The 24,681-nt window shown below is 39.9% G+C and overlaps 1 protein-coding gene across 1 annotated transcript in view; it reads right to left on the bottom strand.

Moving 5' to 3' along the window:
• The window catches only part of marveld2b (MARVEL domain containing 2b), a 30,389-nt gene extending 16,042 nt beyond the window's left edge, over positions 1-14,347 (bottom strand). The window contains 7 exon segments of the mRNA XM_047380250.1: positions 4,181-4,305; positions 9,925-9,975; positions 10,060-10,231; positions 11,810-11,970; positions 12,053-12,088; positions 12,374-13,599; positions 14,243-14,347. Of these exon segments, the coding sequence (XP_047236206.1) occupies positions 4,181-4,305; positions 9,925-9,975; positions 10,060-10,231; positions 11,810-11,970; positions 12,053-12,088; positions 12,374-13,582 (1,754 nt within the window). The 5' untranslated portion in view covers positions 13,583-13,599; positions 14,243-14,347.
• Positions 14,348-24,681: the final 10,334 nt, after the last annotated feature.

The raw sequence follows: 24,681 nt of genomic DNA, 5'->3' as shown, positions 1-24,681 counted from the left end.
ATGATTTTTCATTTGAAATATGGTAACGATTTGCTTCCACAATCTAGAAGGTCAAACATTGCTAAAGCAGTCCACCAATTACGTCTCTATGGTAACGAAACACACCCCAGAGATTGTTAGACCAGGAGAAACAAAATTTCTCTGGTTTGATGAAACCGAAGAACCTTTAGGCCAAAACTCTAGGTATAGTATCAGGATAAAAACAGGCACTTCTTATCACATGGCTATTACCATGCCCAATGTGAAGCAGGGTGGTGGCAGTATCATACCATAGGGCGTTTTTCTACTGACAGCATCAAAATACAGAGAGGTTCTTTCAGAAGACCTGCTCCAGAGTTCTCTAGATCCTAGACTAAGGTAACGATTTATAATCAAATATGACAATATTTGAAGAATACAGCTAAAATAAAGATTCAGGAGCAATCAGTTAATGTCAAGTGAATATCCTTAAAAGGAGCTAATTTTCCACTAAATAGCTGTGGATGCTCTAAAAATATGTTCCAGTTTGCCATTATGATTCATTTTAGTGTAGATAAATAAAACTCTGTAAGGTAACAAACAGTGAAAACAAGAAGAGGTGCGATTACCTTCGCTATGCATAGAAAATAGCAGCTTCATTTTACACGTGATCATCCTTTTAACGTTTGTCTGTTTCAGCTAGTTGTGTTTTACTTGAAATACACAGCAGATGCCAGCTGTAGAGAACAGGCTAAAATGTGGGTTCTAAAGGACTGTGGTTCCGCTCACACTGTCACTAAAACGGAAACAAACTACTGAGCTACGCTGTAAACGAGTCGCATTAAAAAGAACTGATCAAAAGGCAGTACCTTTGAAATCAGGTCTCAGTTAAACCACCATGGCAATGCCACAGATACATACCTGAGTAGAAAACCATACAATGGAATATTATTAATTATTGGCCAATCTCGCAGCCGATAACTCGGAGAATAAAGGAAGCCAAAATCCAGTGGGAAGTTTGGAAAGCACCTTTACCAAGACCAGAAAATCTTCCGAAAGACTACTTAAAGAAACTGCAAGAAAGCCTGAGCACTGAGTCTCTGATGAAACCAAGATGTGGTCATAGCAAATGTCAACTTTCATGTCAGTTAAAATCGTACAAGCTACCTTTGTACATTTGTGTTTTTCATTGCTGCCACTATTTTCCACTAAATAGTTGTGGATGCTCTAAAAATATGTTCCAGTTTGCCATTATGATCCATTTTAGTGTAGATAAATAAAACTCTGTAAGGTAACAAACAGGGAAAACATGAAGGGAAATAACAGCTTAATTTTTTATAACCATTTAACCCATTGAGCTGTGGTATGGCCTAATAAGAATACATTTGGTTATCAAATCCTCGCTGTAAGACTGGAAATGAACCCACCTTATGATGAAGTTGATCCTGACAGAGTGGCGTCGTCAAAGAACACCAACCCAAACAAGCGCGCAGCCACATCCTTCCACGCCCCGCGCGCAGGGACTTAAAACCTGGCCCCTACAGGTGTGCGTACATCACGTGGTCTCTGCCTCAGGTCACATAGTACTTACCTGTTCTCACCCCATGACCGTCATTTCAAATACAAGGAAAAGGTGTGCTATTCCACCGTTCACAGTAGCTGGGCTCCCAACTCCTGGAAAGCTTCTTATTTCTTTGTCTCAGAACCTGTTTTACCAGCTAGTTTCAGTCAAAAAACCAGTTTTTATTTCAGCTCGCTGGAATAATCAGAGCTGTTCCCGCTTCACATGGTGTTTATATTCACTATCAAGACTACCAGAATAGACATTGGCTCACACACTAGTTTTAGTCCGAATAAACACCAATTTAATTTTTAATACTGATGTGTTTTAACTTACCAAAAGTATGAACAGATGATATTTAATCCTGCATACAATAAATGTTAAAACTGAGTTAATACTAATTTCAAGGCAAAACAATCAAAAAAAGGAAATATTTCCAGAACCTAAAATACGGATACATCATCCCATGTTCTGCTGTAATTTGAGACGTGAAAGACCCTCCTGGCTTTCTTCCTGATCTGAGGGAGGCCACCAAAAAAAAACAATAATGCAGTGTTGTGAAACAGCAGACCGCCATTACTGTCCCAACCTGATAAAACCAGTTCTTCAAGCTTCAATGACAGAAAAAAAGCTACTTCAGCAGCCATTTTAGGTCACTGACTGAGCAGCTCATAGAAATGTTGCTGCTGAATGCAGTGTTCACATATCAAGATCTATCAAACCCCACACAAACTCAACAGAAAACAACATACAACTGCGCATCTACACCACTGTCCGGAGTTTGGCATTAACAATAACACAAGGTCGCACATCATTGTATCACAGAGTATTTTCTTCCCACCAGAAATACTTTTTTTTGACCTCTTAAAGTGACAAAAAGAAGCTAAGGTATTTAAAATATTTTCTTTGGACAATGGTTACTTTTTCAAACATCCCAGACCAGTCACTGAACAGGTAGCCTAGGCAACAATACAAAAAAATGAAAGCATCTGTATATAATCAGAGATTATAATCCAGAGAGTTTTATTAAGAAATAAATTAAAAATTTAAAACTTCAATTTCAGTTATTATTGTGTAACAGAGGAGGTCAGGGTGAGGAAAAGTGTGTGTTTACAGTCAGTCAACCATTGTTATGATCTCCAGTCATGTATCAAAAGTAATGGGATATGAATTAAGAAAAGCACCATTTGATTTTAAATAGCAATCCTGGAATAAAATTTGTGGTGGCAGCTTTATTTTCAACTTGGCAAAAATCCCACTGACAATGGCAATGCAACATATACATACCTGACTAGAAAACCATACCAATTATTGGCCAATCTCGCAGCCGATAACTCGGAGAATAAAGGAAGCCAAAATCCAGAGGGAAGTTTGGAAAGCACCTTTACCAAGACCAGAAAATCTTCTGAAAGACTACTTAAAGAAACTGCAAGAAAGCCTGAGCACTGAGTCTCTGATGAAACCAAGATGTGGTCATAGCAAATGTCAACTTTCATGTCAGTTAAAATCGTACAAGCTACCTTTGTACATTTGTGTTTGCATATGTTAGATAAATTGCTGCCACTATTTTCCACTTCGCTAGTAAAAAAGATATCAGCTATTGACTGTCCCACATGTTTGGACAACACCAGTGATTTTTGAGCAGTTCCATCATGTAAAAAATCCCTTTACATTTCAGTCATATGGACACATCAGACACTCCAGAACACACATTTGTAATAAGACAGCACTCTTTTTGTCATTATATTACAAACATATAAACAAACAAACTACACAAACATTACATGTGGGACAGGTTGTGCATCTGTGATTAATTTACACTGCAATGATAGAATGAGGTGGTGCAGCGGCTTGACCGACACAATTAATGGAAGCTTAAACAGAAGTCCTTACAGTGTTGTTGTCAAAGTAAAACACTGTTCTTATAAAATACACTTGGCTATAAGACAAAACCACATGTGATACAAAATATTCAAACACACTAATACAGTTTAACAGTAGAGTTCTGCAGGAAAAAGAGGTTAGATATTTCATAGACATAGAATAGACATTTTCTGTCAGTCCTGATCTGTACATTACAAATTATACAGTGCATGGTTTGGTTCTCAACAGTCTTTAATATAGCATGAGATTACACTATATAATTCTACAGATGAGCCACCTCTCCATAAAACACAACTGTAAATACAGTCATAGTAATAAGAAAGTACTTTAAATTGTAGGCTTTTGCATGGTTTGAACATATGTAGGGTTTCTGGAACATACTTAGTTTTTGTCTTTATGTTTGTTCAGTAAATAATGACATGGTGGGATCTGTGCTCTTGAGGTTCAATTTAAATACCTGTAGAAACTGTTGAGGAACTGCTCATTTCTACATTTAAACCTGACAGAGTCTACTTCCTTTGCTCTTTGTACTTTCCTTTTAAACCCTTTTCATTTTCACAGGCAGTACTCATCCAGCATATGTGAAGTTAAAATCCTTTACATCTCCATGTTCAATGAGCAACACATTACATCCATTTACATTTATATTCAAAATATCTTCCTGAGTGTATTCTTGCCCACACTTTGTTAAATATATAATTTTATGTATTGGTACTAGGGTCAAACGAAAGCGATCCATGTTCCTTAGGTTACTAATTTTAAGTATTCATCTCAAACAGCTTGGTTTTATGCAACACAAAATTCTAGGTGGTGTTGTTATACTCGTGAATCTTCTCCTTGATGTGTGACAGTTTGTTTTTTAGGTACTCACAACGCTCCCTTTTTTCTGTATATGTTGGGTCCTGACAAGAAAAAGCACGAAGATACATTAATAAGCATCAGGAACAGTTCTCCAGGTGATTAAGAATAGAACATTTATGTTGTCACTGCTGAGTATAGTTTGTACACCATAGAAATGTTAACTTTGATAACGGTTCAAGTTTAGACAGCCCAAAAAACTGGCTGGTCCTTTATTTAGCTTATATATAGCAAGAGTGTTCAGCTCCAGTTGAACACCAGCAAGTATTCTGCAGCAAGTATCTGCTCGCAGATACTTTATGTTTGTGTTCCGGACGGACCCAGTGAGGCACAGACTACATCCTGCTTTGCCGTTAATCAGAATGGTGGATTACCTACATTCTGTAGGAGAGCAGAGCTGTGTAGCATCGGTGCGCACACGGGACACCTGGTGTCTACATTGACAACACCATAAGAGCGCGCACAGCTTTTCAATTGTGATGCTTCATGTAACTTGCAACGGTTGCAGCTTAGAAATTGTCCAATCAATAATAAAAAAAACAAACATGTCTTTCAAAGAATTTATAAGAGGTTTAGAGACTCACTTTGTTCTTTTTTAAAACTTTATGTTTGAAGAGTTCAGAGTTTATCATTAAAAGTGGCATTATTTAAGCCTGAACATAATATTAGCACATAAAAATAGTGAGTGGTGAGAGTTGGCTATCTGTATGTTAATTTTTAAAACACAACATTACATAACTGCCCTACAAAGAATGTAAATTGAACATTTTAAATAAATAATTTTTCAACAATTTTACTGAATTTGTTTTGTTTGTTTTACCAATATTTTAACGATATACAACGTGATTAATTGTTTACATTGTTTTTTCCTGACATGAATTCATTTTTTACTGTATAAACCATCCCCTGGCATATGTTCACATTTAAACAATGTAATCAACTTGATCCAGCTCTGATTGCTCTGCAGTGACACAATGTTACTGTCAGTAATGCAATGTGTTTTGTTTACTGACAAGGTTATAGCATATACTGTCTTTCTCACCACATGGAATAGTCCGCCTTAAAATGATGCTACTAAGAAGTGATATTAGCAACCAGTTTGCAAATGAAGGATTTAATCTGTCTTATAATGAGGGTATTTCTTTCTTGTTAATTATATTATCAACATCACAGCACAGTGGGTCACAGTGTGCAATTACAAGCTCTTCAATGCAGATGATCAGTTATATGCACACTTCTGCATGATCAGGTTTGTGCTTCAGCAGCAGCTGATCTAACTAACAGCGATGGTTCAATTCAGTTCAATTCAGTTTTATTTATATATCACCAATTCACAACACATGTCTCAAGGCACATTACAAAGTCAATTCAATTGAATTATAGAGATACATGTCGGGTACATGCATTCCAATTAATCCTATCAGACATTTATTTTTCAAATTGTTTTTTCTATCTAATGAAACCCAGCAGATTGCATCAAATCAGTGATTCGAGGCAATGGTGTGCTGGAATGATTCAGACGCAAGAAAAAAAGTGTTGCAAGGAGTTTTATCATAGAAGATATGCCATGGCTTCTGTTTGTTATTGGCCCCAAATCAGGCCTTAGGTAATTCTACATAGAATCCTCTATGCCCAAATCTGGTGACACATGTGCAGAAGGTTCTCTCTCCATCATCTGTCATTCTACCTATGCCTCCTTCTGGCCAAAGTGACAGCAGACATTTTTGTGCCATAGTTAGTACCTGCATTTCAAATGTGCTAAATCTAGATGCAAAAACAGCACCACAGTCCGTGTCAGGTTTGATAAATCGATTTGCGGGTGGTAAAGAGTTACATTTGCATATCCTCCTCTCATAAAGTTTAGCTTTTGGGCCGTTACGTTTTGCATATTTATGAAGGCAAACATGCTAAAAAAATTTGCTCCCACTGTTCCGCTGATTTTACACACGCGAGAGAGTGTGCGGTTACATACTCGCTGAGGTGTTTACTAACATCTTTTACCTGTCTCTGAGCCGGTCTATTCTGCCCACCTCCCTCAAGACCTCCACTGTTGTCCCCATTTCTAAGATCCCTTCAGCTACCTTTCCTGATGACTTTCGGCCCATTGCATTTACATTTATCATCATTAAGTGCTTTGAGCAAATCAGAATCAAGAATCACATCTGTGCCTCTCTTCCTGACACCCTGGACCCTCTACAGTTTGCATATAGAGCAAACAGGTCCACAGACAACTCCATTGCTCTAGCAGTCCATACCTCCCTCAACCACCTGGAGAGGGGAAACACCTATATGAGAATGCTCTTTATTGACTACAGCTCAACATTCAATACCATTATCCCCTCCAAGCTGGTCACCAAGCTCACCCCCCTGGGACTGGAAAAGTCCATCTGCTGCTGGATATTGAACTTTCTTACCAACAGACCACAGGTGGTGAGAATCGGCAGACACCTCTCCTCCACACTACTCTTCAGCACCGGTGCACCACAGGGCAGTGTTCTCAGTCCACTCCTCTACTCACTCTATACGTATGACTGTACTGCCAGGCACAGCTCAAACGTTATCCTCAAGTTTGCTGATGACGCCACCATCTTGGGCCGCATTACATATAACGATGAAAGTGCCTACAGGAATGGGGTGAAATTACTGACCAGTAGGTTTCAGGAAAATAACCTCTCTCTGAATGTCAGCAAAACTAAGGAGATGATAGTGCACTTTAGGAGACAGCGTGGAGGCCAGCATTCCCTCATCTATAATACCAACACTGATAGTTCTTCTGTGTTCACATCACGGAGGACTTATCCTGGACAGTACATGCAGACACAGTGGTCAAGAAAGCCTGATGGAGACTCTACTTCCCGAGAAGGCTGAGGAAGTTCGGTAGGAACACAAGCATCCTCACAAACTTCTACAGGTGCACTATTGAGAGCCTGCTAAAGGGCTTCATCACAGTGTGGTATGGAACTGCACCCATCAGAGATGGAAAGCACTACAGAGGGTTGTACGAACAGCAGAGCTCATTACTGGCAGCAGTTTCCCCCCCATCCAGGACATTTACGGCAGCCAGTGTCTGCGTAAAGAACATAGCATTATCAAGGACCACACTCACCCAGCTAAAGGACTTTTCCATCTGCTACCTTCTGGCAAGCGTTACAGCTGCCTGCCAGCACGCACAAAAATACTTAAAGACAGTTATTATCCACAAATGTCAGACTACTGAACTCTGGACATTAATACTGCACCAAACCACATTTGTGACACTTTATGAGCTATTGCTACTGCACGATATGTACTTTTTTTTACTGCATATTAGTACTTTATATAGAGAGTTGAATGGTTCTTCTTATCCCAAGCATTTCATTGCATTGTTGAATGTGTTAACCTGCATATGACAAATAAACCAATACAATACAATACAATTAGCACCTGGTTTGTAGATCAGCTTTGTGGACCCAAACAAGTTTGCATGTGGTTTTGTACACGCAAACCTTTTAAAGAACAGACCCTTAGTCTGGTATTTACTTTAATATGACTCAGACCACTCTGATCTGATTCAGGAGTATTTTCTAAAGCTTTTGTGGAACTAGTGGCCTTTATTTACAGCAATCAGACAGACAGCAGAAAAATAAAGGGAAAAAACATCCAGCAAAGATCACAAGATCAGGAACCAACCTAGACAGCTCCATCAAGGACGAAAGGTCATAGCATTCAGAATTGGTTTTCAGCATTGCCGCTTACATGGCAGGATTTCTCCAGATTCTCTAAATCTTTTGATGAGGAAATCCCTAAACTCCTTGCAATTGTACATTGAGAAATATTGTTCTTAAACTGTTGGGCTATTTTCTCACGCAGTTGTTCACAAGGTGGTGATCCTCGCCTCATTCTTGCTTGTGAACAACTGAGACTTTCGCTGATGCTTTTTTTATACCCAATCATGACACTCAACAGTTTTCAATGAACATGTTCACCTGTGGAATGTTCCAAACAGATGTTTTTTGAGCATTTCTCAACTCTTCAGTCTTTTGTTGCCTTTGTCACAGCTTTTTGAAACATGTTGCAAACATCAAATTCAAAATGAGTGAATATTGCAAAAAACAATAAAGATTATCAATTTGAACATTAAATATGTTGTAGTGGATTCAACTGCATATGGGTTAAACAAGATTTGCAAATCAGTGTATTTTGTTTTTACTTACGTTTTACACAACGTACCAACTTCATTAGAATTGGGTTGTATAAGTATGTTCAGCTATGTCCTGAAAGGTTGAAGCAGTTAGAGAAAAAGGATAGAAGGAGGATCTCATCTGTGATGAATCTACTTTCTCTTTCAGAGTTGTAATTTTGTTATTCTCCAAAGAGCAAGGTGTCCTGTTTCAACTTGGTCTTATACTAGGTTTTGGTTAAACACACAAATATACAGTACATGGGGATCCCTTACATCACTTACAAATATTTGTTGTGACCTAAAAAATTTAATGCTATAGCTTTTCTACAAATGTGACGAAACAGCATAGTCTCTACCAAATCTCTCATGATGAACGGTACTTCAGGTTGTTCATTTTCAAAAAAGAATGCCATTTTTGACAAACTTGATTTATTTATTCTGTGGCTGCCTGCGTTGCAACAGAATACAGTTGTGTTTAGAACTTTCGAATGAATCAGGAAATGTATTTAATAACAAGAAAGTAAGAAAGTAAACAGAAAAACTAAAAGCATTCACTTTCTGCTATTAGTGTTGTTAATTCTTCAAATGCATTAATTTGGCCACCTACTTTTCTCTCTACCCCTTGTCTGTATCTTCAGGAAACATGTGGATTCTTTCCAATGTTATGTGGATGACTCCCAGATTTATCTCCCTCTTAAAATGGTCAAGGCTAGACCTTCACTAGACTCATTGTTCAAATGTCTTGATGACATAAAGGCCTGGATGGCTTCAAACGTTTTACACTTTTTACGCAAGTAAAAAACAGAAGTGATGGTTTTGGTGGCACATCTGAGATCTCCATCATAGATCTTGGTTCTTTGGCTCAATGTGTTTACCTGATCATCACAAATCTGGAAGTTAAAATGGATCCAGATTAGGGCTGCTTTATGATCTAGCTTTTTCTGTTTAAGGCAGTTAGCCAAAATAAAGATAATTCTATTTACCCATGCATTTGTTACATCTAGGCTAGATTACTATAACACACACTTTTGGGGGATTAGCACCTGCAGGTTGTGCAAAATGCTGCAGTATGACTTTTAACTGGAACAAGAAAGTCTGAGCACATTACCCCCATTGGCTGCCTGTAAATTTTACGAACCATTTTAAAGGTGTTTTATTTGCATTTAAATCTCTCAATTGCCTGACCCCCCACATCTACTTCTCTGAGGTGCTACAGCCATATATTTAAACTGAAGTTGGACTGTACTGTAAAATAATTTGAATATATTTCATTGCATGTAACTGATTATATTATTAGACGTACTATGGACTCATTTGAACTGAATTGATATTAACTAGATATGAAATAGTGCCATTTGTCTTCTAAAGAACCTTTAGAAGACACTTGTGAACTGGAACCATATAAATATTTGAACTGAAGTGAACTTTAATAGATAGGATTGTATCTTATTGAAGTGCAATAGTGAATAGGGTATAAAGCTCAATATTTATAAATACTCACAGCTTTCTTCCTTTGATATTCCGTTAAAATGCTACTAATCCGTTCTTTCTCCTGAAACAAAATTAAAGCATTAGCAGGCAGAGACATTCAATCTATGTCCAGCTGTGTATGTTAGTGACTGAGGTAAAGGTGTACCATTTCACTTGAGGGCCTCGAGGGGAGGTTCTGCATCATCTCATCCATCTCTTTGAACCTCTTAGCCATGGCCTGGACCTCAGCATGCAGCTCCTTGTATTCAGCATACTGGTCATTGAAGACAGCCTTGTACTGGTCCCTCTCCTCATCTGATTGGATGCTAGGATACTTTCTGAAAAGGTGTTACACATCAGGCTTAAGCATGGAAACAGACCCAATTGAACATTGTATCAGCTTCAATAACTTCCCGAAAATAGATTCCAATAAAAAATAAATTAATAAATTAACAAATAAACATTTGCAGGAGGTGTGGCATCAAAACACATACAGAATACTTAGACAAAATAATTAAAGGGCATGTAAATTATTTGCTTTAGTAACAAATCCTGAACATTATGGTTTCAAAGAAATATGAAGAGGGGAAAATTTTAAAGTTAATATATCTTTAGTTTGCATTTATTACATGTTTGTTCCTTGAACAGCTATTAGAGATCATGAGCACGATGACTTCAGTTTTGTGGCTGAGGACACCAGATTATTTCAACAGATGTTTTACCTTACTAGTGAGCATGATGTGCTTTTTCAAAACTATACCAATTCATTTTGTGAAGCAGGACAAAAAGGCTCTTTCCTGGCATTGCTGGCATGTAGATCATTTCTAATTCTTATTTTTGATAATAGGGACACAGTGACAAAATTCTATGCTGCAGTTCTCTAACAGTGAACTTTAGAAAGTTACCTCATTTACCATCCAGTTCACTTTTCATGTTGACAAGATAAGCTTGGGTTCTCACCCAGCTTTGTTTGTCAGTATCAGTTGTACTAATATTGCTTTTATTGTAGACATAGTCTAGTTAGGAATGCAGCCATTTTACTGTCATTCCCTGACTTATAAAGATTAACAGACATCTGCCTTGTTTAATTGGTATGTAATCTTGTCATTCCCAATAAATGATTACCTAAAATAATGGGCCCCTGTCATGCCATATATGTAGGCCCCAGGGAAACAGGAATAACATGGATAGAGTGTCTGGTCAACTTTAAAATTTGGGTATACATTTAATAATTCTTCAGTTTCATTATTTCTCAACAACTGACTAAATGTACTGAATGGTTTGACTTTCATAATTTTTTCCTGTAGTATAGTACTGAAACAAAAATGATTAATTTCTTTAAGGTTTCATAAAGATTTTGCTCATAATTTTGGAGGGTGTGTTATCTCTTTCCCCACACAGCTTGGTTCAGCTGTAGGTTTTTTCCTGTTAAACAGGAGTTTTCCTTTCCACTGTCACTACATGAGAGTTGGCTGCAATGTCAACAAGTTAATGCAACTGACTGCCCACTGTCACCACATGCTCATTTAAAGTCAGTGATTCAAGGTAATGCGCTGGGTTTCCTTATATAGAAAACTATTTAATCATTTAAATAACAAACTGAACTTGACTGCAACTGAATTAACTGAATTGAACACAACTTTCAATTGTTTCACCTCTACTTAGAGCTTTAAAATGTTTCAGAAATCTCAAAGTACAGATAAAAGGTTGTTTTTTTCACTTCACATCCAGTTTTTTTTTTAACTCAGCAGGAGGAGAAGAATGAGAAATTAAAAGCTCTTTTTCTAAAATTTCTAAAGGGGTTATGAAATATGCTATTCTAAAAGGACACAAAAAACTGCATCATATAAAGGGTCAACAGAAATGCAACAGCACATGTTGGAAACATGGAACAGACCCAAAGATATATAACTCACGCAACATAGTCTGCTATGATAACAGGTTTGGGGATATAGCCAGCTGGTATGTGACCTCGAAGAAGCTCTGGTTCTGTTGCCATGAGAGGAGCAGCCTTCATGATGTCGGGCTGAATGGTGGGAAGAGGAGTTGCCTCTGAGGCTCCTGTGGCTGAATCCAGCTACAGCAAAAAACATTTAGTACAGTAGATTATGTACAGTTTAATGCAGTCTGGTTGAACAAAAAGAACTCTTGATACTTACTACAGACAGTGGGACTGATGATCCAATGGTTTTCATCTGGGTTTGTTGTGATGGAGAGAAAACATGGATGTTAATTCCATTAAATGTTAGTTAATAGGTGAATCGCTTTAGTTTTAATGCACAGATCTCTCTGTTTCATTTCATAGACAAACATAACATGCCCAGAAGACTTTATTATACAGTGCAGTGAAAGTTCTCGATAGTTATTTTCTAACTCAAAGAAGAATTCAAAGAAGGTTACAGAGTTATAGAAGTTAAAAAACTTGCAAATAAGGGTCTGCAGGAAAAAAAGCAAGGGAAAAAGAGATGTTTGGGTCAGACCTCCTGTGCCAGCGCCTCCTTTCTCATCCTAGCTGCTTCGTGCCTCCACAGCTTCAGACAAACTCCTGCACTGATGAAGTAGAGCACCATGGTGAGGAAAAGAAAGATAATGGCTGCTGTCTGGCCAGCCTCTGTGCGACAAAATGCGCCATTTATTCCATTATTGAAAACGGGCATGTAGCATAGTCCTCCTCTGGTTGTGTCCCGTACATAAACTATCCCCGCTGCCATATAGAGCACAGCCAATACCAGGTTGATAGAACACTCCGTTAGTGGCCACCAAGAAGAATCCAGAAGAATGGCTCTGTAGTACAGTGTCATCCCAAGAACGAGCAAAATGACAGTCACTATCCATGCTAGCCCAGCCACTACAAGGACAAAAGGTGTCTTGGGACCTGTATAGGTATTGCCATATCCAAACGCTGCAGCACCTCCACCAAGTCCTCCATACATCTGTGGCTGGGAGTAGCCATACATATTAAACCATTCATTATCCTTGTGAACGTAAGCACAGACACATGCAAACACAGCAGCTCCAAGTAGCAACTGCACACAACCCAGGATCCTGAGAAGGCCAGCCCAAGACTTCATGTAGGCATAGCGCTGATGGTACTCCTCCACCCGCTCCTGATAGGTCTGAGCTGAGAGATTACTGGGCACTGCAGAAGCCAAATCCATAGCTTCAGCTCCCAGCAACAGTCCATCTCGCTCCTTCTGGGAGGTGTAACCCCCCTCTGACCCCCAATAAGGGTCCCGAAAGGGGCCAGGAAGTGAAGGAGAGGGAGGGGCAGAGGGGGGAGGTGAGCAGGGAACTCCTGTTGTGGTGTGGCAGGTGGTACTCTTACTGATTGATGGGACAGTGGACTGAGGTTGAGCAGAAAAGGAAATGGGCCCACCCTTGCTGCCCCGGTTCCCACTGTTGCCCCGGAAAAAGTTTTTGATAGAGTCGGGAATAAAACGATGAACTGGCTTGATGTCCATCGCGTCACAGTCCCCCTCAGCTGGTTCCTCATCGTTGGAGGGGTAGATACATTCAGGCCCCACAGCTGGCTGCTCAGGTAGAGGAGGAGGGGGAAGGGGGTCTAAGCTGCCTGCTGGTACGATCACATGTTGGGGTGGGGGCAGTTCAGTGTCCCTCCATACAGGGCTCACTGGGACCTGGTCATAGAGAGGCATTTCCCTCACACGGTCAAATCTGGAAGCAGACATTAAGACCTGAACTGCCTCTGGATGGAAACACATAGGATAAATAAGTTACCACTGAAAAAACAGAAGCTTTACAAAAAAACTCTTCATCAATACGTAGCCTCTAGTTAACATTGTATTTTTAAAACATTTCATTTAAATACCACAGCATTTAAAAATGTGACACTGTGAATCAACTATAGTCTTTTCCAATGAAATATTAATGCATAAAAAAGGAAGAAAGAGCAGCTCACAAAATTCAATCCAAGTATTAAGGTAAAACATTATTAGATATTCCCAAGAAAGGTAAATGTTAACAGAAGGTCAGACATGAGGTGAGGCAGCTTCCAGCATTTGGATTTGGATTACTGAATAATGTTGTTCAGCTGTCTATAGTGAGAAATTAGTATGTAATTACTATGGGAAGCTCAAGACTTTCCAGAAGGTTTAAGAAAATGGAAGAATCACAAAGGAGCAACACATTTCAACACATTTGGAAACTATAACTAGATAGACATCCAGGAGTGTCACCTTAAAATGCTATTTTCATTGTTTACAACACAGATATTCTATTGTAGAGGAAATAGATTTTACATGAGTGATGAGCTGTGATCTACCTTTTAACTCACCAGGTAAATATCTCTGATTATTACTTTTAGTAAAGTCATTTTAAAAGTAGCTTACCTGGTGACAAACCTCAGTTTATTACTCAGAGTGAAACAGCTGTGGTGCTTGTCGCTTTGTCTCTGATCTGTGGTAAAGGCATCAGAATGACTTGACGGAGGGGAAACTGCTCCCAAGTGTAAAACTCACCTGGCCAGTCTGACCAGACAAGCCTCATGATGTGTTCACTGCTTCCTCTCATACTCAACTTCCCAGTTAATGTTGTTTATGTTGTATTTTTCCTTCATCTTCTTGTTACTCTGGTTTATAGGTGGAATGTACTCATTAGAACCCTGCTGAATCGAATTGAACAGTTTGAATTGGACAGTTAAGTTAGATTTAGTTAAAATGAAACTGGTTTGCTTAAGCTGCTAAGGGCCTTTAGATGACTCTATCAAGGGAACTGACACATCAACCCCTGGTAAATATCCAAACACATTTCTCAGTCTTATTCAACTTAATAGCTAAAAAGAACAATCAGATCTATCAAAACATGTTAGAACCTTCTGACGTCTTTTTTACATCATAAGAAGAAAAAAAATGGGATCACAAAAAGCTGTCTAGGTCTATATCTGCAAATGTGTCTACAGTTAAAAAACAGAACTTGCAGACCTAACAAGTTGTTGCAGCTGCTTATTAAGTTAAAAGCTGAAATAACAGCAAAAAAACAATGTGTTTCTTTTACAGAGTTTATGAATAGATTTGGTTTCAGCTGTAACTGTGATTCGGGATGTCCTGATCCAGTTCTAAATATTGGATTGTGGTCCCAAGCATGACATGACATTTTTAAATGATCTGTTTCAGATTCACTGGCTGAACTCAACACCTGTTACCTGTTTATGCACTATCTACAGTTTTATGTTAACTCAAAATAACATTTTTGAGAAAACATTTTATAAAAACAATGATCAAGCAAAATCCCCACAGGAATTTCATACAAATACATGGAATACAAAAAATGACTCCTTGACAAACACAGTCTCTAATTTACATTAAAGAAAGTAAAGAGATTTCTTTCAGATGGGGTCAGACTATGCAACGCTGGATGTGTCACATGATCTAGTCATAAAGAAAAGCACATAAGCCATCCCATACAAGAGATTGTAATGCAGCAGGTACATCACCAAGTTTAAGATTTGAATAATAAATCAGAAAGGGACCTGTGACAAGGCCGCCTTTGCAGGCTGGATTACAGTGCAGATGACGACTGAGGCAGAGTTTAGTCAAGATAATAAAGTGGCACAAATCCAAAGAACATACAGTATTGTTAAAAGAACAGTGCCCTTTACAGATGTTTTCTTTTCTTGCTTTTGTCATACTTAAATCTTTCAGATCACCAAACAAAGTTTTTCTTTCAGAACAATATAACCTGAGCAAATATAAAATACCGTTATTAAACAATGATTTAATTTCTTAAGGGAAAAAACCTAAACAAACCAACCTTGACCTTTGTAAAAAGTAACTTTCCACTAAACCGAATTTCTGCTTGTGTCACCCTTTGTGGCAATAACTGTGACTGAAGTGTCAGACTGTGGACGATTTTCCAGCATAAACAGCCCGTTTAAGGTCTTTTCACAGCATCTTAATAGAATTTAAGGATTTTGACTTGACCACTATAAAAACCTCCAGAGGTGAACTTGCTGTGCTTTGAATCATTGTCTTACTGCTTAAAGCAAGTTGGCCTGAGCTCAAGGTCGGAAACTGATGTCCAGAAATTCTCCTTCAAGAAGTTCTAGAAGAGTGCAGAATTCATAGTTCCAATCAATCATAGTAAATTGCCCAGACCCTGAAGCAGCAAAGCCACCCCGGACCACTACATTACCATCACAATGTTTGATAGTCAGCTTAATTTTGTTTTTTAAATGCTGTGTTAGTTTTACACCAGTTGGAACAGGATGCACACTTTGCCATAATTTCCACATTTGTTTCGACAGTCTACAGAATGTTTTTCTTAAATACTGAGGCTGTGGTAGAGAAATGGCAAGCAAATCAGAAGAGCAATCAGAAGAGAAGTGGAGCAGCTGTGGCCGGGGGAAAGCAGAGCAACAGAGGGAGAGAGACTAATTAACACAGGTGAGCTGAACAGTGATGCAAGTATGGGGTAAGAACGTTGTCAAAAACAATGTGTATGAGAGACTAAATGTACAGTACAGATCAAAAGTTTGGACACACCTTCTCATTCACAGAGTTTTCTTTATTTTCATGACTATGAATATTGTAGCTTCACACTGAAGGCATCAAAACTATGAATTAACACATGTGGAATTATATACTGAACAAAAAAGTAACTGAAAATATGTCTTATCTTCTAGGTTCTTCAAAGTAGCCACTTTTTGCTTTGATTACTGCTCCACACACTCTTGGCATTCTGTTGATGAGCTTCAAGAGGTAGTCACCTGAAATGATTTTCCAACAGTCTTGTAGGAGTTCCCAGAGATGCTTAGCACTTGTTGGCCCTTTTGCCTTCACTCTTTGGTCCAGCTCACCCCAAACCATCTCGATTGGTTTCAGGCCCGGTGACTGTGGAGGCCAGGTCATCTGGTGCAGCACCCCATCACTCTCCTTCTTGGTCAAATAGCCGTTACACAGCCTGGAGGTGTGTTTGGAGTCATTGTCCTGTTAAAAAATAAATGATGGTCCAACTAAACTCAAACCGGATGGAATAGCATGCTGCTGCAAGATGCTGTGGTAGCCATGCTGGTTCAGTATGTCTTCAATTTTGAATAAATCCCCAACAGTGTCACCAGCAAAGCAACCCCACACCATCACACCTCCTCCTCCATGCTTCACGGTGGGAACCAGGCATGTAGAGTCCATCCGTTCACCTCTTCTGCACAAAGACACGGTGGTTGGAACCAAAGATCTCAAACTTGGACTCATCAGACCAAAGCACAGATTTCCACTGGTCTAATGTCCATTCCTTGTGTTATTTAGTCCAAATAAGTCTCTTCTGCTTGTTGCCTGTCCTCAGCAGTGGTTTCCTAGCAGCTATTTTACAATGAAGGCCTGATTCACACAGTCTCCTCTTAACAGTTGTTCTACAGATGTGTCTGCTGCTAGGACTCTGTGTGGCATTGACCTGTTCTCTAATCTGAGCTGCTGTTAACCTGCGATTTCTGAGGCTGGTGACTCGGATGAACTTATCGTCCGCAGCAGAGGTGACTCTTGGTCTTCCTTTCCTGGGGCTGTCCTCATGTGAGCCAGTTTCTTTGTAGCGCTTGATAGAGACTAAATGTACATCCTTCAATCAAACGAGGTGTGAAAATTTTGACAGGTGGGCGGGACTTCCGGTGGCTGGGACATCCTAGGGCAGGACTTCCGGTGGCGGGCCTTCCTGTGATGTTACCGGATATCATCATTAATCGGATGTTGTCATTACAAGGAAGCGAATCTTTCTAATTGTATGTTTTTAGATGTTTTTTACATCTAAAAACAAAACATGTAGTTTCTCCACTTTAAAAGGTCACTCAGGTTAATGCAGGCACGTCACACAAAATTCTGATAAAAAGAGAGAACCTGACAGAATTGTAAATTCATTTTGTTTTAACACGGGTTATTTAGATGGATGTTTTTACATCTAAAAAACAAGGAAGACAAAAAGTAGATACAGAACCTTTCTTCCTCTGCTCAAATGTTTGAGTAATCTAATCTGCTCCAGCAACTTGTAGAGATGATCTAAAACAGAAACCAATGAACTGAAAAAATAGTTATGAGTGCTCAGTATGCTGTTTCCAAATTAGAAATGGATTCTACAGTTAAAAGACTTTGTTTGTAATCATGAGAGACTTCATTTGGTAAAATGGATGATAATTTTAGTTACCTTAAGCTTTTCTTTTTTTCATCTTAGAGCAATAGTTATTGATGATTTAGAGAAAACAGTTTTCTCCTCATTCTACGTGGGAGCCAGAGGTTGTAACCAGTATGTCTATGTTAAATGTCATAAGAAACTGAAAAAATAAAGGTTATAAAATCCTCATACATGTCACTGTTTGTTGAATTAAGCCAGACATCCACAGCTGTTTCTGGTGTATTGTCTCAGACACAGTTTTCACACTGACGGTGCTCTTTTCCTGGGCCAAAGTGTCGACCATTGTCTCAGACAATCCACATCCACTGTTTATTGAATTAACACGTCTGTGCTGTTGCTGAGGTGTCTCGGGGGGGGTGTGGCCAAGGGGCGTAACTAAGCGCGCTGAAGGTAGCGTAGTCAGTCATCCTGGTTCTATCGACAGATACAACGCAATCTTCAGTAGTAAGTAATCATCTTTAAGAATTCTTTAAGTGCTTGTGAATGTTCGTTGGATAATAATAATGTTTAACCTATATTCTTTAGAACCCACGAGTGATGAGCTGGATGGTGTCGTTTTTACACAGTCTGACTATGGTAATTATTAACTGCAACAACATCTGGTTTAGTCAACTGGTGAATGCTATTTTGTGATTTAAAAAACAAGTGAGATAAATTCTACTTACAGATTTAACAAGAAACGTATTTCTGAACGTTGGAGAGGTCAGTGTTTGTAACCGTCTGCCTCCGAAAAAATCAAAGTTGAGACGGAAACTTGTCTTTAAAAAAGACAATCCGATCCCAGCTAAACATGAAATAGAGGGCGAAGCCATTCATGTACCACAGTCACCTGACCCCCTGAAATTAACAGCTCCGGAAGAGGAGAGTAAGTAAAAAAAATAAATATATATATATATATTTCTATGCATATGTTTTCACAGGTCTATGCGATATTGCAGACTTGTTTTAACCCCTGATAAAATATTTTACAGATATATCGAATGATTTAAACCAGAATCCAAGCATCGATAACATTCAGCAGAACTGTACCAGTTCAGTGCAGGAAGAGTTGGAACCGCCCGGAACCGTTCATGCACGGAGTAAGTTATAGTTATATTCAAATTCTGTTCTATCCAAATCTTCACAGAAACAATATTTTTTTTTTCAAAAGACCTGCATTGTAAGGTAACTTTATTTCTGGCTGCATGTCAGACATTGTTACTGAAACATTGCGCTGATATCAAGGTAATTTAAACTGATCCCTGGGTCTTCTTCTTCTTCTTCTGATACTCATGTTAATATGGAAAGCCAGATCACACATGCGCTGAATGAGATAAGGAATGTTGTTGCTCAACTTAATGAAATTCCTGTTAATGCAGAAGTAGCAGATAACATCGGGTTAAATGCATCTCCTGCTAACAGTGAAAATGTAATAAATCAAAATCTGTACGCTGACTTTTTAAGCTCGCTAGAACAGGCTGTTGACGATTTAAATAGAACACCATCTCCATCCAGCATTCTGCAAAATGAATCAGATGACTTACAAATTCCTTCAACGTCACACGCCGCTGATCATACTGGGCAGCATGGCGGTAATTTCAATCCAGAGGTTGCAGTCAACCCTGATCAGATTGAGGGAGATCCTCCTGCGACTGTTGAACGTGAACGTTTTAATAACATTGAAATAAGGAGACCTTTTACCATCCCGCCTCCCTGCCCTGGTAATGTCCCTGATCTCGCTGCAGTCTATATAAACATCATGCATATTCTCACTGAATTAGCCGATACTGCAAGATCTTTAGCCAGATGTAACGATGTTGTGCAGCTAGAATTAGTCGGGGAAAATCTGAACCGTCACGTTTACCATTAACGATGATGGGAATATGATTCTGCCTGCTTTTGAGGATTTTCTAGATGAGTTAGTACAGTCCAACGCTGAAATGCCTGCAGATAATAACCTGGAATTTGTTCTACAGGTAGTTAATGACCCTGCAGGAGGGTCAAAACGTAAGGTTAAAGGAACGTTAGACTGTGAACTGATTAATAAGAAAAAGCGTCACCTGTATATTGTAGATAATACCGGTAATCAGTTATGCTTTGCCATAAGTCTTGCACACGTCTCTGACTCTAACCTTACTGATAATCAGGCTTTAGAGCTGGGGAGGGAGTGGCAACACAGGGCTGGTTTAGATGATCAGACAGCAGTAACTTTCAGCGACATTGGTAAATTTTAAAACATTCTAAAGAGAAAAATTGTAGTGTTTCACAGAACCGTTACAGACTCTGCAGCTCTGTGTAAATTTGAGACCAGTTTCCCTGATCGATCAAACCCTCTCTTTCTGCTGTTATTTCAAGGTCACTACTATGGGATAAAAAATCTCAAGGGTTTTATAGGATCGAGATACATCTGTGCATATTGTTACGGGAGCTATGAAAAGCCAGACACACACCATTGTGAAGGCTATTGTCCGGTGTGTCACTCATACCAGTGTATGCGTGAAATTAACGAACCTGTCGCCTGTGCAGGTTGTCACAGAATCTGTCGTAACTCTTCTTGTTTCAGTAGACACAGGGAACCCCGTAAAAGACCTAGTGCTGACAGGCCCATGAGTGACTGTGAGTTGGTAAAACTGTGCAAGGTGTGCAAAAGGATATACGTTATTCCAATCAGCAAGCAGGATAAACCACACGTCTGTAATGTAAATGCCGTATTTGCGGTGAGAATATACCTCCTGATTTAGATGTGACGTGCGATGGTCATCTGTGTTACATTCAAACCACCCAAGCCTGTAATCAGTTAGATGATAAACTGTTTTTTTATGATTTTGAATGCTTCATTGACGAGAACGGTGTGCACATCCCCTATCTGGTCTGTGTTAAAACGCTGAAAGGTGAGGAATGGCATGCTTATGGATTCAATTGCACCCAAAAATTACTTCTCCATTTCAGGACACCGATGTACAGAGGCTTTACCTTAATAGCTCATAATGCGCGTGGATATGATAGCTACCTGATTCTCACAGCTATGCTGCAGTTAGGCATTAAACCTCATCTCATCATGCAGGGAAGTAAAGTTCTCTGTTTAACCGACCCTGATTACAGGTTAAAATACATTGATAGCCTGTCCTTCATGTGTATGAAGCTTAGTGCGATGCCGAAAGCATTAGGTGTTAGTGATAAGACCAAAGGTTTTTCCCCCCACCTATTCTCCTCTGAACAACATCTCCAGTATGTGGGGTCATATCCTGCTCCATCCTGCTTCGCTGTAGAACGCATGAGTCTTCAAGAACAACAGGTGTTTAACAGCTGGTACAGGGAAGCGAGCAAAGGGGTCTTTGACTTTGAGAAGGAAGCTCTTCGTTATTGTAAAAATGATGTGGACATTCTTTATCAAGGTTGTGTTAAATTCAGGGATGAGTTCTTTAAGGAGACAAGTGTGGATCCGCTTAAATGCGTCACGATAGCCTCAGCCTGCATGAAGGTTTTTGTAACCAATTTCCTTCCTCCTAAAACCTTGGCCATCCCCTCACCTCTGGACTACAGGCGTAGTAGTAAGACGTTTTCCAGCACGTCCATTCAATGGCTTGGCTGGATTTCAGACAGCAGAAAAATTGACATCGAGCATGCATTAAACACGGGGGAAAAGAAAATTGGTCCATATTCTGTGGATGGGTATGCAGAGATTAACGGTGTCAAAGTTGCGTTTGAATTTTACGGCTGTTTTTTCCATGGCTGTAAAAAGTGTTACATGCCTCATGACAAGTGTCCGTTGAGAGGGGTCACATTTGAACAGTTTTATGCAGCCACTGTTGAGAGAAGCAAGGTGCTCCAAACTGTGTACGGCCTTCGTATCGAAGTCATATGGGAGCATGAGTGGATTGAAATGAAAAAATCAGACCCGGGGGTGATCAGCTTTCTTGAGAAAGTCAATGCACCCAAACCGCTATCACCCCGAGATGCTCTGTATGGTGGACGCACCTGCCCTATGAGGTTGAGGTACACAGCGGGGCCAGGTGAAACTGTACACTATGTTGATTACACATCTCTGTACCCTTATGTAAATGCTAGTTGCGTCTTTCCCCTCGGGCACCCCACCATCATTTACAAAGATTTTGATGACCCCAGCAGCTACTTTGGCCTCATCAGAGCTGTGGTCTACCCACCACAAGGGCTCTTTTTCCCTGTTTTGCCTTACAGAACATCCCAAGGTAAACTTGTGTTTACTCTCTGCCGCACATGTGCTGAAATAAATAACCAGTCAGGTCCCTGCAGGCATAATGATGAGGACAGAGCTCTGACAGGTGTGTGGGTGAGTGTAGAGTTTTGTAAAGCGTTGCAGTGTGGTTATCGCCTTGCTAAAATCACTGAAGTTTGGCATTTTGAGAAGAGCAGTGACACAATCTTTAAAGGTTACATTCACTGCTTTTTAAAAGGTAAGCAGGAGGCTTCAGTCTACCCTTCCGAAGCGGTGGATGAGGAGAGCAGGTCAAAGTATGTAGCAGACTACAAACTCCATCAGGGTATCCAATTAGACGCAGGCACAATCGAGGTGAACCCTGCCAAAAGACAGGTAGCAAAACTGTGTTTAAACAGCTTTTGGGGAACGTTTGCGCAGCGAAGTGATCTGTCTCAGACCACAGTCATCACTAACCCTGATGAGTTTTTCAGCTTCATGTTCTCGAGTAAATACAGGGTTAACTATTTCCATTTCTTCAACCCTGAAATGTGTGTAGTGCAGTGGAACTACAGCAAACGAGTTATTGCAGCATTCACCACTGCTTATGCACATTTAAAACTTCTCAGCAGCATGGAGCAATTGCAGGACAGATTGATTTATGTGACTGTGATGGAAATTCTTTTATTAAGTGCTCCAAAGTGTATGACCTTTAGGTTACTTCACTCCTCAGAACATCTGTGTTAGAGGAGGAAGCTGTGAAAGCCATTATCAGACGTTTAATGGTTAAAACTCATGCTTTAGGGTGATGTCTCAGGAAGAGCAGATGGGTCTGTTCCTAGATAACTTTGTCATCTCTGAACCCGAGGAGGGTCTAGGTCATAAAACACAGACTCTTTGAAGTTGAGATAACACTGTCATGTTCTGGTATAAATACTGTGTGTAAATGTTGATCAGGGCTCTGTTTCACTGACTAACCTCAGTGTCAGGGTCTTCAAACGCTGAATGCCTTTGTTGGACCACTTGTTGCTGAATATTGGACTACTTGCACAAACACCAGGCCTCCTGATGCTTGCGGCCATTTTGTATCCAGGACAGTCCGCTCCTCCATATCTCGTCGAGCATCACGACTGTTGTGACGGAGCGTCCCAAGTCTGACGTCACAAGACGCTATATAGGAAGGCGGACATCTTCAAAACTCACTTTCAGCTGGCAATCTTGACAAGGTTACCACGCAACTGGAGCGTCCTTGGAAGTAAAAGAGATCCCACGTGGAGTCTTCATTTATTTCTCTCTCTCGTTGGCCAACAAACAATTCATAACTGAGGTTTCTGGACTAGGAAGGCCAGAAATTTCACTTTGCCGATCAAAGACGTGAGTTTAACACGTAACTAAAACACGGAGTTCGAGGAAACAAACCGCCATTGTGTTTCACCCCTAGTCGACTGCTGATGGTCAGCTCCTATTTTTTTCTTTTCGTCAAGAAGACCAAAGGACGGGACTGACCGCTCTCTTGGAGTGTAACTGCGGACGCGCATAACGCTTCAAACCCCCCCGTTTTCCCTCTCACTCGCTGACCCAGAAGGAGGCTTCACCAAGTAAAACCCATCTTTTATTTAATCTTTTATTTCTTTATTAGAAGGCCTGGGCAGGGTCAGAGGTGTAGAGCGATCAGAATCGCTGGTTAGAATCTCATGTGTTCTGAATGATATGTGCATGTAACCTTGCTTATTGAAACTTTGATGTGTTATGTTGATATCGGGAGCCGCCGTGCTCCTAGATCTGTTTGTGTTTCACCATCTGAGAGTCAACGCGGGTGCGTTGTAAGACTGGACTGTTAAAACGACCTCATGGTAAAATTCTCCATTTCCCTTTTGTCTTCAACCTCACTGTGCTAGATTGCCGCCAAAAGTTAGAATCCTTTGTGCTCAGGAGTTGGGGGGAAGTTTTATGATCAGGACATCACTGAGTACAGTCGGAGCTGCGGGAGGGGACACGGACGCCTGGCCAGCCTGAGACGTTGTTCTCAGTCCACCTCCAATATACGGAGGGGAGTCCGGGTGCCCGCCTGCGGCTTCTGGCCGATTGGATCCGAACTATTTGTCTTCAAATATATCTGGGTGAGAAGTTGCTCTGTATGATATAATGTATATTATTTTTTTATTACACATTAACCATTATCTCCTAACTAATTAATTAGGTTCCAGAGTTGCGAGAGGGAGGACATGAGCTGAGGGCCAGGTCACCCTGTTAGGAAAAACAGGGAGGTTCTCATTGGTAACAATAAGATAAAGCAAAACACAGGGTTTTGCGGGTGGTTTTTAGCAATTTTCTACACCTCATAAAGGAGAAAAGCCAGACGGCAGACGTGCCGCTGAACGGTAAAAAGTAAAAAAAAAAATGGTTCCGGAACCTTGAGGCATCAGGGGTGTCTCCTTCTTCATACTCTGATTTATAAAATAATGAAAGGAAAAAGTGGGGATGATTGTGTTAAATGTG

This window comes from Girardinichthys multiradiatus, chromosome 12 (assembly GCF_021462225.1).
Source record: "Girardinichthys multiradiatus isolate DD_20200921_A chromosome 12, DD_fGirMul_XY1, whole genome shotgun sequence".
NCBI classification, from domain to species: domain Eukaryota; kingdom Metazoa; phylum Chordata; class Actinopteri; order Cyprinodontiformes; family Goodeidae; genus Girardinichthys; species Girardinichthys multiradiatus.
The sequence above is the reverse complement of the archived record's forward strand: the minus strand, read 5'-3'. Positions and strand labels throughout refer to the sequence as shown.